Source organism: Pseudopipra pipra, chromosome 1 (genome assembly GCF_036250125.1).
Source record: "Pseudopipra pipra isolate bDixPip1 chromosome 1, bDixPip1.hap1, whole genome shotgun sequence".
In the NCBI taxonomy this organism is placed as follows: domain Eukaryota; kingdom Metazoa; phylum Chordata; class Aves; order Passeriformes; family Pipridae; genus Pseudopipra; species Pseudopipra pipra.
This window is the reverse complement of record NC_087549.1, coordinates 107,804,010-107,820,083: the sequence shown is the minus strand read 5'-3', so window position 1 is coordinate 107,820,083 and position 16,074 is coordinate 107,804,010. Positions and strand designations below refer to the sequence as shown.

The window sequence follows — 16,074 nt, the reverse complement described above, 5'->3', positions numbered from 1 at the left end:
GCTTACATTCATTTGTGTTTCCAAAGGAAAACACAAAGTTCTTCCCCATGTGAGGAGTTACACTGACTGTGAATAAGGGCTCTCGTGGGAAACACAGCCTGCAACAGCTTTTTTTATCCCCGGAAGAGATGGAGCAGTGAGTCCGTGTGAACTTGCTGCTCTCAGGGTGACTTGAGAGTCTTGCCAGCAGGCTGCACAGCTCTCACTGTCACCAATCAGCAGTTCGGTGTCGCATGTTCTGCAGAGCAGGACACAACCACAATTGCAGATGTAGCCCTCATCTGCTTACTGTTTTTTTAGGTTTTTAAGCCATAAGTAACTTCTACCTCCATTATCTGGAAGTAAGAAAGCTCCAGTGTAAAATCAAAGTAGCTAAAAGGACTTACTCTGGACTTACTAAGTGTGTTCACTTAGGAAATATTGTGGGTAGATGACCCTTTGATGACCTGCCTTTCTGGCCATCTCATAACCCTGTGTGATATGTTCCCAGACTGAGGGATGTCCAAGTGTTATCTCTTTATCAGCTGTGTGAAAGGCTTCTTTTAAAAAGAAAAAGAAATGGAATGTGCACAGACTTGAATTGCAGTGTTGCTCAAACTTTGTGTGAAGGCACAAGGAGCACCAGCACCAGGCTCTCAGAGCACTTTCCCACTGGTTTTTAGGGAATGGCCTTCAGGAAAGCTCTTCCTTCTCCAGACCATTGCTTGAGACCTCCTTAATCGCTTGGCACAGTGGTAGATGAGAGGGACTGCCTTACAGCTAGATGGTTACTTTACCTCCTCCTGTTCCTATTGCTTGAAGTTAACCTGCTCCCACGAAGATCACTCACATGTGTGCCTGGCTGGGCACCTCAGTTCTCTTGCATAGTCTTATTTGGGGGCACCTTAACCTGATTCCCTCAACTGTAGGACTATTACTCCTGTTCCTAGCAATTTTGTGGTCCTGTCACTCCTCCTCTTTGCACATGAGGCTTTCCCAGCTGCTTTAAAGGGACCTCTCACCCTGTCCTCATCCACCCAAGTGCTCCCTTGGGTCAAGAAGGTGCTGGAGGGAGATGCATTTTTGCTAGGTTTCCTCCCTGCCTTCTGACCTGTGCCTGGGGGGATGTATGGAGGCATATGTGGAGACCCAAAGGGTGGCAGTACTGGTCAGCTGATACACACAGTGCTTTTCCCTGTCTGTCACCTCTGGGGTAGGGAGAGTTGTACCCCTGCTTGTAGCAGCATGCTTTGCTTTACGCTCAGAAATCAGCCTGTCCCAGCAGGCTGGGGACCCGCAGTAGCTCCTTTCTCTCTGCAGCAGGAAGGTAGTGATGTAACTGTCAGGGTTCCAGACTGGAAATGTGCGAGCAGAGCTACACTTAACCACCTTTTTCGCTTCAAAACAGAAGGAAAAGGTTTTTTTTTTGGTCTTGCTACAGCTGAGGACCTGTGCAGGAGCCTCAAAGAATCAGGGCGAGTAGAGGAGATACGTGAGAGATTGCAAATGGGGAGTAAGGGGATAGCAGGAGCATGGCAACAAACAGGCGAGAATGGCATGGGGGTTCCCTGAAGTGATTCATGTCTAGGACATAGCTGCAACATGGAGGGTCCTAAGGAGAAGGGTGGAGAAATGTCTGACCAAGGATGCTGAGAGCTGGAAGAGTCTGGGACTGAGAGGCTGGGAAAGACAGAGGGATGGAGATGAGGGAGCAGATGGTGGAGTGAATCAACAGCTGGAGGCTTCTCCACATAATCCTATGTGCTTGGTGATAAATCTTGCCCTAACCTGGAAAAGCTTCTTTGCTGAAATCTGGAAAGGAAAATCAGAATTACAGAGGACCTCAGCTTTACAATAGTAAAGGGAGGAGAGGAAGGGGAAGAGGTAGACTCACAGATCACCTGTGGATTTTTTGGTGGATGGGAGTAAATTGACTTACTTTCTAGGCTGAGAGCTGCATGATTTGGTAGTGAATGTATTCCTTCAGGATATACAAGAAGGAAGGTGAAGGGCTAAGATTAAAAAAACACAGCCTGAGGGATGAGTGCTAGAGTCCAGGACAAAAGTCAAATAGGAGAAATAAGCCAGTAAGCTGGAGGAAACAGCCTGACAAGTCTCTTGTTTGGGATGCGGCAAAGGATTGAAATCAGGCCCTGATGTGTATACGTGAGACCTTCCAAGCACCATTTTCTGGGCATCGCTGGGTCAGGACCTGGACATGAGCCCAGCTCTGCTGTATCAGAGTAGCTGTGCAGGGTGTTGGTGTTGGCATGTGCCCTCTGCTTTTTCTCCAAAGCCCCCCAGCATCACATGTGCCAGTGGAGAAGGTCCCCGCAGGGAGGTGTCTGCCCGGCAGCACGACCAGTGTGCTGTGGCCTGGAGCCAGCCACTCCCATCCACTGGTTGCATTTCTCCCACCACTGAGTTTTGTTAGTAATTTTTTTCTTTTCAAAACCCTGTTTATTCAACCCAATCCTTCTCACTCATGTAAGCCCTATCTGTGTGGTCTCTATGTTTTTTCCTGCTTCACATGCTGGCCAGTGTAGTTCTAACTTCAGCCTCAATTTCTTCGTTATCCAAAGAGCTGAAATAATGCTGTACTTCACCCTGTTGGTCCTTAGAAACCTCAGGAGAAGACGCTTAAAATGTCTAAGAGGCACTATATGATTTGGGAAGATACAAAATATTTCAGCAGCACCATAAGAAATTAATTTAGACAATTTTAATGGGAAGGTTATGGCTATGCCTTGAAAGATAATTCTGATGACATCTTTTCATTATTGAATCAATGTAAATGAATGGGTTTAAAATTCAATATTCAGATTTTCTGGATTTAATCTAATATAGACTTTCAGTTGTGAGAAGTCTGTAATTGTTCAGCAAAGCCAAAACAGATTCTCCCTTGTCTATAGTAAAGATACCCGATCTCATTTTAAACTGCACACTGAAAAAAAATGGTGTTAATATATTATGAATATTATTAAGACACTTTTAAATGAACAGAAAGGCACCTCTTCCATGCACAGCTTGGAATGTCCAACTTGCCATACAGCCGAGGCCATTGGAAGAGGGTAACACTCTCACACAACACAATATAACACTTCAGTACTCTTATCTCTCAGTCATTCTTTCATTTTTCTTTATTTGTAAAAGTTGTATAAAATGCCTTTTAAAATTGGTATGGTGAAACTGAGAGGCTTTTCCAATGTTGACCAGGTTTCTCTACAGGAATAATGTAGATACACAGCAAAGCAACCAAGCCAGACCTCTAGGAAAGGCTGTCGACACATCACTGACATCATGGAACTATATAGTGACATGAGCTCTCGTGCACTGCTGTCCACACACTCTATCACAGAACTCCGGTATCACAACTTAGTAACCAGCCTCTTCACAGTGAAAAACAAAAATTCAGAAAAATTTACAAAAGCTACACTTCAAAATTTGAAACACTTTTACAAAGGAGTAACTACAAATCTGATGCTGAAAACAGAAGCTGACAGCTTCACCTATTGCTACATATTGATCTTGACCACTTCCAGACTTCAAACTTGCACCAGGCAAATCTATTTCTAGAAAAATGAAGAATGGAAGTTTAATGGCACCCACTGCTTTGAAAGAAAGATGATGCCAGTCTTCAAGTAAAGCAAAAAAGGCCTGTAGTAGTGTTCAGGGCTACAGAGTGGTAAAGGAGTCAAGTGGCTGTTGGACAAAGGGCTGTAGGAATGGCATTTTGTGGCAAAGTAGGGTGACTAGTACAGCCTCCTGGTTTTGAGAACACAGTATGCATGTGCACTTAGATTATAAGACACTGCTACTGCAGGAGGAGGAAAAGCACTTTGCTTATGTAGAAGTCACTGGAGGAAGGCAGGGATCTTTCCTGTAAGAATAAAATCAGTTCAAAATTGTCCCTTTCATAAAGGACTGTCTCTTTTGCATAACTCTGGGTCAGAAAAGTGAGCCAGATTCTTCCATGGTGTAGCTCAAATCATCTCTGCCCAGTTTACTCCAAAGACAGCTTTTGACTGCAATCTTTGGCTCAACTTCAGCCACGTGGGGCTTTCTTGCTGTTTCTGGCAAAGGAGCCAAAACCTGGAGCAGGTGGGTGTGCTAATGGGTCCTGTCAGGCTGCTGCAACACAGTTTCTACTCTGCACAGCTCTAAAACAAAGCTGGGCAGGCGAAGTCACCAGTGATCAAACTAGACAGCCTGAAGGAGAGGAAGAGAGAAAATAGGGCTTTTATTTCAGAATACAGAGGCTGAAAGGCTTTCAGCTGCTGAACAATACTGACAACACAAAATTAAGGCTGCTGCAAGCAGTTCTTGAGCCCTGACTTGAAAATAACTAAATTTAGTAAATCTATGATCATTGAATGCATTTTCTTTTTTTGCAGCAGTCAGCCAGCCAGCCACTACAAACACACCTGCAATAGTATCTGAAAGGCAGCTACCTTTACAGGATTATTCATAAACCTTCAGACCTCTTAGCCAACTGAGAGCTTTTCCTCACAGATTTTCCTATAAATCAGAAAATGTGTTCTCGAGACTTTACTGTCATGGCTGGTAATGTCCTGGGTGTAAAATAAGACAGGAGGGTTATTCCATTTGTTTCTTTAAAGAACAGGATGCCATGGCTCAGGTCCATGCAAATGTGGCACAGAGGAAACCTTGGATCCATCTGCTCACCTTATCCCATGCCAGACCTCTTACCAGTGAGCCAAGGCAGAAGGGAAAAAAGGGCAGAAGCCCTGTCCAAGGCTCCCAGTAGTTCCTGCCCAGCCTCTCCTCCCACAGCTGCTTCCTGGGAATTGAGAGGAGCCCTGGTAAAATTCTGTCTACTGAAACAAAACCCTTTGTCAGAATACTTAGAGGTGCAAAACTCAATTTGCCTTGACAATTCCATAATACTCTGGAATCAGAAAATGTAGTTTATGTAGTAAGTCCTCCTGCATCATCTAAGCTATTTATCATGTGACTAGAGAAAGCCTTACAGTAAGGAGCTTTCTCTTCTTGGTCCTGGATATAGCACCGAGAGTTAACACAGAGGTAAAGTTGCTTCAGAGTGGTGCAGCACTTCTGTTGGAACACAGGAATAGGGCACTTATGAGTCTTCTTTTCCTCCCCCTGTCACATCTTGTTTCTTGAACAAGCTCTGCAAGCTCAAGCTTGCTGTAGCATGGAGGTACTGCTCAAAAATACGAATTGATCCTCTGTAGGCTCAGGTGACCCAGAGAAAAAGTAAATGTTGCCCACCGTCCTGAAACATGGCCCTGTGTTCCTGAATTTATTTAGAACACATAAGTCATGAAATCACAGTTCTGCTTGATTCTTCTTCCAAAACACTCCCATGTTGAACTTCCTAGACATGCTATGCTTGTCCTCAGAGGAGGCAGACCCTTTCCAGAATTTAGCTTCCTGAAACACTACTTTACAGATAAAGATGTGGAACAGTGTATCTTTTTGAGGGAATAAAGGGAAATAACTTTGCTACCTGCTTACAGTCATTGAAACAGCAATACCTATCTTTTTTCTCTTTTTAAAATGCTTATTCTCTCACCAAAAAAACTCCAAATTGTTTTATAACATTACAGAGCTCTGATCCTGTGGCACAAAGACCTGCTTCTGTGCACCGTTTTTAAACTTTCTGTTTTCATTGCAATGATGACTAAATGGGAAAGTTATGCAGACAACAATGCAGCAATAGAACTGTTGTAGGTTGTTCTATGAACTGTGAAGGCTATGACCAAAGATAAGGCAAACACAAGTGAACTAAAGGGGAATTTCTCTTCCTTCTCCTTTCTTCCACCTCTAAACCTGGGTGGGAAAAGACAGTATATTACAAGAGACAGCACCAAACACTATACCTAGCATACAAAACAGAATAAATGATTGGACAGATCACTGCAGAGGAATTTCTAAGCCAAATTTAAAAAAAAATGCACAATCCCTTTAAAAACTAATCAGTATACAATCACGATGCAAAAGGAACATAACAGAGCTTTTCCTGAATTCCACATATTCTGGCCACCCTTCCCTTCCACTCCTCGCAAGTCCATTTTTGCAAGGTCAGGGAAGATCGGTTCTACCTCCTCACAATGTAAGTGAAAGGTGGGCTACTACTGTTAATTTATGAGATCCTGGAGCTCCTCATCGGTCAGTTCATTGACTTCCATGATCTTTTCCAAGTGCTCCATATACCGGGCATGGTCTTGCAAAAAGTGGGGCACCCTCATGTTCTCAATCACAGCTAATCCTTTCAGGCGATCCACATCCTCATATGAGATCTGTAAGGAAGGACACGGGTTAGTTTAGTAGTATAGTCCTGTTACTTCTCTGCTGCTGCTCTAAATTCTCTCTTGTAAATGAGAAAATAATTCAGAGCAGGGGAGTTTAAAATCTTGAAGAAACCTTTGAAAACAGGACTAACTGTGTTTGCTTCAGTGGAAGATGCAAAAAAGTGTAATTTTAGCAAATGCCTGCATAATTCCTGATTCTGTTTTTGATTCAATCCGTAACCAGACTCATAAGAACCTGAATGAGAATGATCTACAGCAGCTGCAGGAATAGAGAGGGAAAGGATGGAGCGCGTGTGAGTCCTGGAGTCACTCCTCAAAGAGGTGGAAAAATTGACATGAGAATGGAAAAAACACTGTGCCAAAGACTAAGGAACTAGAAAGAAAGTGCAGGACAGGCATGGCACAAGAAGGAGGCTTTGGGAAAGGCATGGTGCCAGCTGACCTGAACTCTGATGTTTTCATTTTCACTACCAAATGTGCTTATGTAAAGTTAAATTAAAATGCACTTCTAGTAACTAACAAAAGCATGAAGAACACTTAAACATCCAATTTTAGTTTTTTGTTTTCCCCATTCAATTGCAGGGTGGAGACTGAGTTTGCCTCTTGGCATCAGAGCTTACTGAGTGTAAGTGTCAAACTCTCAAACATTTTCCGGCTACTACAGGGCCAAATACCCTTTTTTTGTAATGAAAACTGATATTTTTTTCTTCATAGTCTTATGATTCTACAAGCTAGGATTAAAGTCATGGTAGCTCAAGATGCTGTGAACGATGGTCCAGAACAGACAGATGCTTTGGCTCTCCACAAGCTGCCCTGCCAGCACAGAACAGGACTCCTTGGGCAGCTATCCAGTGTGATGAAATTTGTGTGGTTGCTGCTTTGTCTACAAGCTGTGTGTTCTGGGCATCCTAAGGACAGAAGCATATGTACTGGCAAAACCCACCAGCCTAGCTGTGCTTACTAACTGGCAAGTCCTATTTCATCATAGGAGGTTTGTGCCAAGTGGCTTAAGAGTGGAGCCTGCTCCTTCCAACCTCTTTACCCCACATTTCTAAGGAGCTGAGCACTGTGCCATCTGGGTTTCCTGGAAACAGCCTGCCTTCTTAGCAGGTGATGGTTTCTATTCAGAAAAGATTAAAGTGAGCATGAGGGATTCACCAATGTGTAAGGGGCATGGAAGGGCTCTCTGGAAAGACAGGACATTAGAATCCAGATTGATAAACCTGATTCGTGGGGACAGGTGCATCTCACTGATGATAATGGGAACAAAGTCTGCAAAGAGAAGGAATTTGCACCTGAATACATGTGTGTGCATTTCTAGTTGCAATGACAAGATGCATCCCAGTTGAAAAAACAAACATACACCCATGCCCAGGCTTACCCAAGTCACTAAGATACTGCTGTTTGAAGATGGTGTGGCATTACACCTGACTAACCTGTTTAGAAGTGGATACAGAGAAGCCATACAAAATCATACCATCTCCTCTGGAGAACTGAGAACAGTACCAAACGAGATATTAAATTCTACCTCTTTTCCTCCTCATATTTATGTTCAGGGGTTTCTGTTACTGCTGCAAGGAAGAAACATGATCTGTGATCTGAGGTATAGTTTGGATGGGATGTATTTCCCCAGTTCTTGAATTGCTAAAAAATGACAAAAGTTGACATCCTGAGAAGCTCAAAAACATAATCTCATCCTATTGCAGAAACAAGTTGTCTTCCTCACCACATGTAATTAAACCCATTGTGCTAGATAAAAAAGACTTAGGCTACAACCTATGCTTTTTGTAATGTGTTCATGTGTTTCTTGGGTAACACAATAGTAGGTGATATTTTGCTGCTTTTGCTTTTTAAAACTCTGGTAGTTATGTTATACTGAAATGCACCCAAGATCTGCATTCTATTTCTCCTCAGTATTACTTGCACACGTTTGCCACATGAATGGTTTGCAGTGCTTCCCGTATTCGATTCTTTCCTGCAAAGTTTTAAAACAGCTCCTTTAAAAAAACATCTTTTCTCAGGCTTCAGGTTTTTCCCTTAGTCACTTCTAGGGATGTTGAACAGCTTGCATGTGTCCTGTTTCCACACATCGCGTTCTTCTACACTGTAAGTAACGTCAGGAGCCTCAGGAAGGCACAGCTGCCTCCATCAGGCAGATCTCTATAGCACTTGGAGGAGAACAGAAGACACAGAAACTTGAGCGTGGCTCTGTCCTGAACACACTCACACTACCTACTAAAGCACAGAAGCAATTCACTGTCAGCAGTACAGTGGACTGCTTCCGTTTCCTATTACGTTCACACCTTTATTTTATTTGCAATGGAAATATGCCCAAGGAAGACAAGCTGAGAAAGATGAGCTCACTTGTTACAATACAACACTGAGAAACTTGAAAAGGCAGTGAAAGTTTTCCCACTAAATGCTGGGCTTCCCTGTGTTTAAATCCTGTGCTTTTCATTCTAACCTGAAGATGTGCCAGCCAAGCTTAACACTCCCTTTGGAACAACCCAATCCTATTCCACCCTAAAAAACCAAATAAATCCCCCTTCAAAGTTGTGATAAACTTGTAATAACCACAGGCTATATCTGAGTGCAAGTTTCATACTTCTCTGTGCTCACAGAACTCGTCTTTTCTGAGAGTATATGGAGATACTGGAATGGGCCCAGTGAAGAGTCACTAAGGTGATTAAGGCACTGGAGCATCTCTCCTATGAGGAAAGGCTGAGAGAGCTGGAACTGTTCAGCCTGGAGAAAAGAAAGCTCAGGAGCATCTTTGTGTGTATAAACACCTGACAACATGGGCATTGGGCTACCCGCTGGCAGGGCAAGAGGCAATGGGCACCAGTTAAAATGCACAAAATTCCATTGGAACACAAAACACTTTTGTATGGTGAGGGTGGTAAAACACTGGCACAGGCCACTCAGAGGGGTTGTGGAGTCACCATCAGTAGAGATATTCAAGGCCCAGCTGGACATGGTCCAGTGCAAACTGCTCTAGCTGACCCTGCTTAAGCATGGGAGTTGGACTAGATGATATTGAGAGGTCTCTGCAGACCTCGACTGATCTGTGATCCTGAGAGTAGGCACTGCTCTTATACACAGCTTTCCAGTTTGACTGCAGAAGATGTCTGCTGCAAAAACATTCAGAATAGACTTTATGATCCCTTGATTTTAGAAGTTGTAAAGTCAAGCACTTATAAATTATCATACTGCTAGAATTAAATTGCTTGTAGACCCTAATGTGGATGCCATGCAATGTGGATCATAGTGGAATCTGTAATTATATAAGGAATGACATTACGTTTTTAGAGTGGCCTAACAATCCTCCAGACTCCCTGAAGAGAGACAAGCATGAAGCAGCACAGAAACAGTGTGTGTTCAGTAGAGTTGCAGGCAGAAGCTGTGTGGAGTTAAGCAGGCTTAAAGCACAAGGAAATTTCAGAGAATAAAGACTTATCTGACAGTGCAATTTTATTTTCAGAGCTTTCTAACTTGGCTCATTTACCTAAATAGCTCTTGCTTATCAATATGGATGTTTCTGACAGTAAAGGCAAAACTTAAATGTGGACCAAAATCCTCTGTCATAATATGCTCCTTCCCTTTACCACCCATTTATTGCCAAGTAGGCAGAAATGTTGGTATACCAGCTCTAAATGCAAGCTTAATGTCCATTTGACTCCCAGTTTATATGAGTATGAACCCTGCTTTATGAACTGTGGAAACTTAGCAACCCAAGGATTTGGTTCAAGAAGTGTGACAAAATTTCTGCACTTCTTAGGATGATTTTCAGAACAAACAAGCTGTGACATAGAATGGACATAAAATATGTTCTGTGAATGTAGAAATACCATGCATTCTAGGGAAAAAAACCCCACACTGATATTTGAAAAACAGGTGCCACCAGTGAGAGAAATTTGAGATGAAAAATTCTTTGTGGTAGAAGGGGATGTGCTAGAATCAAATGGTTAATTTTGTTTCCTGCTAGGGCTATCACCTTATCTAGTACCTGTCCTGCTTGGCCAAGCCAGTCTGTTGTGCTACAAGTCAGGTAGTACTCCATAAAGGGAGGAAAGTCTGAGAAATATAACCATAAATTCTTAATTGAGTAGATAAAACCATAAGCAAGGAATGAGGAGAATCTGGTAGAAGTTTCTAGGACCTCAAAATATTTGCAACTTGCACAGCGTAATTCAAAGTGCTGTACAGAGCTGAGATTTCCAGATCAAAGTAAAAGAGAGCAGGATGACTCAGAGCTTGTTGCAGGCAGGCTTGCTGAAATGGTAAAACTGTAGCCTTTGGGCATAATCAGTCTGCTCACCTTTCCAAGGGCTGTCAGAAGATAGAAATCAATGGACTCCCTGTATCTCAGGATTCGGAGGATGCCATCCAAGTACACCTGATCCTTATTGAAACAGCCTGAAAGGAAAGGAGATACATTGCACTCTATCAAGGTTTGGCCAAGGCATGTTCTCAGAAGCCATTATGAGCAGAACAGTTTTATTTTTAAAAACTAGACATTTATACCCCTGACTTGAAAAACCTTTCCAAAAACTAACAAGAAGGTAAAACCCACTAGCCAGAGAAAGAAATCAAACACAGACGATAGTGTCTGTGAATAACCACTGCAACATTGCATCTCTCATAATAAATATGAAAGGGCAAGTCAAGCTGTGAGTATGGACTTTTTCACAGTTTTGTATTTACATTCCACTTCCAACAAAAAAAAATCCTTTACTGATTCAGCTTGAAAGTCTCACACATGCATTTTCAGCCTTGTTTTCCATAGTGAAATTCCTGACACCTCAGAAAGTGTGGAGTCCCATTTCTCCGTTTTGCAAAAGTTTTACCGTGTGACATGATGAAGGAGCTCTGTGCATGTCCTGAAAACCTCCCTGAAGTACAAAAAAGAGAAGACAAATAATAGGCAACCCACCTGGTTGTGATGTGTCAGTCCACCCTCTCTTGGCTCGTACGCAGTAATCCCATCTAGTACTGGGGTCTTTGACAAATTTTCCCACGTCCTGGAAAAGCCGACTGAAGGACATTTGGCTGGCTTGATACACTGTGTAGTAGAGCAGGGCAGCTCTCCAAAGAAAAGGGTCTTTGCGGAACAGTACACTGTGAATGCTCGCCAGCCCCTCTTCTGTAGGGTTGATTGGTTTTAACCCATGTTTTCTACGTCCATTCCGGTTGCACCAAGGCTGGCTGTTGTTGTTAAAACCACGAAAATAATGAGTTCCTGAAAAGAAGAAGGATTATGGCACTTAGAATGGTAGCATCGAATGATTAACAAAAAATTATAAGATATATAAGGAGACGCCCATTTCAGAACTCTGAGCAGGTAGGACTGGGAACTGGGGAAAGTGACACCTTTAGCCTTGTCTGCAACAGAGAATTTTGTCAGAGATAGATACACAATGCAAATATTCACCTGCTGCCTGCAAGTGAGACTTCTGAAAATGCCTAAGGAATACAACTATCAGGAAGACTTGACTTTCCAAATCTGTGAAAAGGAATTTTCAAAAGTGTCTTACATGCTGAATATCTCTGGCATAGGCTAGGCATTGTAATGACAAGAAGGAAGGAAAATCAAAGTAAGGGGGCAGAAATGCTGCCTCCTGAAGGTGATTAAACAGCCCTATGACAGCCTTGGAAGATGCTGTGTCCCCTTACAGTGTGAGTAACTGTGGTTCAAGGCTTATTCTTCAGTTGATATTCAGGCACTAGCCAAGTTAATGCATTTTAGATGTCCTTAATTAAAACAGATGCACTGAAAATTTTGCAGGAATTTTCCACAGGGCTGGGCCCACCTTGTGTAATGCAAAACCAAGGCAATCTTACAGCAGTTTAGGGGTTGCTGGGTAAATTCTTTCTGCCTAAAGCATTGCCTACATTTGCAAGCAATGCAATGTAACAAACATAGATTTTTAAAGTGAAATGGCTGGAGCTGAGGTTGAAAGGTCAAACTATTTTCATTTCCTTTTTTTTTTTTAACTCCAAAGTATCTCTAAATTGCTCTCATGAGTAAAATGTCCCTGAGCAGTGACAGCACACAAGGTATGCCCTGGAGCATAGCCTCTGGACTAGCATTATCTGAAAGGATTACACTTTGCCTGCTCCAAGATTCCTTTGGCACGTGAACCTCAGTGCAGTAAGTGGGACTAGCTGGTAGACTTCCTTCAAGAGCTCACTCTGGATCTGACCTAAAATGCTAACGTACATAAACCCTAGGAATTCTTTTACTGCATGCTGCATTGATAAAAAGGTTTCTCCTTCCCTTTAGCACACCTAAAGCACAGGTTCTATATATATAGTGCCTGGCCCATCATTGTGAAATAATTAAGAGTGCATGCAAGTACTCCCCTTTGCCTGAAGAACTGACGTCACGCTCATACCAATTTCGTGTCTCAGCATCCCTTCCAGCCAGTGCTCTCGTGCAGTGGAGATATTGATAGTGAGAGTGGGGCGGCCATTCACCACTGTCATTGAGGCTCGGGATAGCAGGTCCTCCGTGAGATGGACCACAATCTGAAGAGGAGAGAGTTCAGGTAGCAGAGAGCTCTCTTCTCACTCTTGTTCTTGCTTTTTCCTTTGGTCCTTCCATTATTTCATTTCTCTTTGGTCCCTTGCCCTTCACAACTCTTCCTTGCTGCCAGCAATCACCTGTGAGAGACCCTTCTGACTCCACTGAGTTTATCCTACTCACCTGTGCTGCTGACAAAACCTCAGGCTTCAGTGGGATTCAGCAAGAGGGTTAAGATAGACAGACAGGAGACTGCAAAATTTAATACAGTAACAGTGACTAGATTCAAGGGTCAGGGAGCAACTAAATGCAGAGTAAATTAGACAAAATTCCATTTTTTGAACCGTGTCTAATTATCTTAGAATTACTGAGAACTGAAAAATACTAGGTAAATACACATAAATTGTTTTGGTATCTGTATATCTAACTGTATGAAACCTTTTCAGTTGCAGTTCTAAAGCCATATGAATGGGAGGAGGAAGCACTGTGTACTCTGTTTCCTGTTACATGATGAGGACTTGAAATATTATGAAAATGCTGGTATTGTTTCATTTTGGTTTATACAGGAATATAGTTCTTGCTTTCCTGTTTTCTCTTGGAAAACTGGTCATCAAGACAAAAACTGCCAGAGAAGGAAATTAATGCATATTTATATATTTTGTTATTTGACTTCAAAAAGCCTTTTTAAACAAGTGACTGAGAGGGAGAAGGGAAACTCGCTTTGTTGAAGACTAAGCACCTTTCCCTCTTCATGTAAAGCCTAAAGAAACAGTACAGCTCAGAAGAGTACAAGGGAGAGTACTTAAAAGAAAGATGACTTTTTTAGTATCAAAGAAAAAGGACCCAAGGATCAAAGGCATTAACATGACACTTCCCTGTATTCAAAACTCATCATTCAGCTTCAACTTCAACAGCAAACAGTCAGTCGTATAAAACTTATATTTAAAAGGCAGAAAAAATAGGTAAATCCCAAAGCATTTAGATTTAAAGCACAGGTACCACTTAGCTTTATTAACATCTCTTCAGCTGGCAAGAGTATTTTCATAATATTTTAGACCATACTAAACGTGCTGTATTAACTTTATTTTTGCAGAAAAAGTAAAGCATTTCATTAAGAAGGACATGGGTTGCTGGATGAGCATGCAGGATCCTGCTTCCATGAAGTCAAACCAAGCCAAAACTGAATGCAAAGGGAGATAAAAGCACAGCAAAGACCAAACATATAATTTTTTTATGCTTGGTCTAAACTGTCATTTATTAACTCTTAGAAACACAGGTAAGGTCTGGTTATGAGTGTCAGATCATAGTCTCACAAAACTGTGTGATGAGTTTAACAGTTTCTCCTAATAATATTATATTTACCAATTAAACCTAGTTTCTGGGAAACTAATTTTTGTCTCTTGATCTCCCATTCCAGACTCCTCTTGCTCATTGCCAGTGACCTCACCCAAGTCTTAGACTGTGTCAGCTGGTGATTTCATTTGGAATAGTTCTCTTTTTAAACATTCAATTTCATTTGACTTTTCCAAGCAATTCAATGTAACTCCATCAAACTGGTCTTTTTAAATCCTGAATATGGGAAATAAGTTTTTTGCAAAGGGCTCTAAAAAATTAGACGTTTAAATCCAGGAAAAAACAGCACTCAAACCAACTCAACAAGCCAACCTCTTTCAGACATTTTTATTCACTTATGTCACTTTCATTTGTGTTACTTCTTATAAATCAGTCTCTTGGGCTGGTGCTTATTTTTCTTGGCCTTTTCTTAACTCTTTCCTTTGGTGTAAATAATTTGATACAAGAGAACGGATGGCAGAACTGATGAATAAATGGAAATGTGCTAGTCTCCAAGCAGCTGAAAAAAGGAGGGAAGGAAGGGTGTCGTTCCTGGGTACTCCCAAAAGAGGTGAATTTAAGAACAAGCATATATGAATCAGGAAATAGGCCCAGAGAGATGGCTGAAGCATTCATAAGGAATTTGCATCATTTCAATTGTTCAAACGTTAGAGTGGGTATAGCCATGAGAAAAATATGATGTAAGGAATATTCTTGTAATTATGGAGGAAAGGCCTCCCAGATGGTCTCTGGGGTCTATCCATGTGTAACGTCTAAGGTCTACATAAATGTTTCTTTCCTGATCCAGTGTATGACTTACCTCACCAAGACAGCCTTCTTTCACCATGTATTTCCTGACACGATTCCAGATGCGACTTTTGGTCAGCAAGCTGCCTCCAGTGGCCTGTTCAAATTTTTCATAGCTTCCATATTTCTGCAATGTTCGCTCCATAATGTTGATGGACTATAAAATACAAAAGCATAGCAAATATCAGTGCAGTAAGATCCCCATGTCAGATTGGCATGCATATTCTTTCTTTCCCTCTCTGTCTCTCTTTTTTTTTTAATTTTAAAATCTTTCTTCTTTTCTTAACTCGTTGACAGTCACTATCAAGCTGTACTCATTTAATACAGGCTGACACACTCTGCAATGAAGTTATACCAGCTTCAGATGTACATCAATGCCAAAATACTAACAAAAGATTCTGATCAAATCATCTTAGACCCACACACATCATAATTATCAGTCTAGTGAAATAATACCCATTTTCTCTTTAATTTTGGGAATGTTGTACAACTGCCTTGTAAAACAAGATAGAACAGGATATTTGCAGTTCGTCAGCATGTTTCTTTTTATGGTTTTCCAAAGAATTTTAGAAAGATCAACTATTACTGTCATCTTGCTTCATTTCTTGGTATTTTCTAATTTAGAAACACTGATCCATGATTAAGCAGATGTTTAACTAGAATTTTAATGATAATATTTCAACCAAAAATGTCTCTTTACAATGAAATCCTCTGTACCATAGGTGTCTGTTTCAGAAAGGAGGAGAGAGAGGAATTTTATTTAGGAATTTTATTTACAGAACTTTCATTTAAAATTTTCATTTAAACCATGATACATCTTTATTGCCCCCCAAAATGAAGGAGGCATGTTTCACTAGACAAACAGAGTGGTATCAACAATTCTCTTATGTATTGCTGGTAGAACCAGACCCTTGTAGGGTGGAAAGCTCAGCATGATGCCCATAACACTATCTGAACTCTGCATGTTGAAGATGTTACTGGTGGGGTGTGAAATGCTCATCCCCAGTAATCTGCTTTCCAGTAAGCCATTTCACACCCTTAAAGGAAAATGTGGCTTGGAATAACCTCTTTCCCAGCAACAGTCCAGCTACAGAGAATAGCATTTTTTCATAGATTTGATAACAGAAGCCTTAAAAT

At 41.6% G+C, this 16,074-nt stretch overlaps 1 protein-coding gene across 1 annotated transcript in view; it reads right to left on the bottom strand.

Moving 5' to 3' along the window:
• Window positions 1–3,104: 3,104 nt before the first annotated feature.
• The window catches only part of MATCAP2 (microtubule associated tyrosine carboxypeptidase 2), a 29,135-nt gene continuing 16,165 nt past the window's right edge, over window positions 3,105–16,074 (bottom strand). Inside the window, exons 3-7 of the mRNA XM_064670113.1 lie at window positions 14,951–15,094; window positions 12,671–12,803; window positions 11,209–11,514; window positions 10,594–10,691; window positions 3,105–6,263 (exon numbers count right to left, since the gene is read on the bottom strand). Of these exons, the coding sequence (XP_064526183.1) occupies window positions 6,102–6,263; window positions 10,594–10,691; window positions 11,209–11,514; window positions 12,671–12,803; window positions 14,951–15,094 (843 nt within the window). The 3' untranslated portion in view covers window positions 3,105–6,101. The remainder of the gene's footprint in view (window positions 6,264–10,593; window positions 10,692–11,208; window positions 11,515–12,670; window positions 12,804–14,950; window positions 15,095–16,074) is intronic.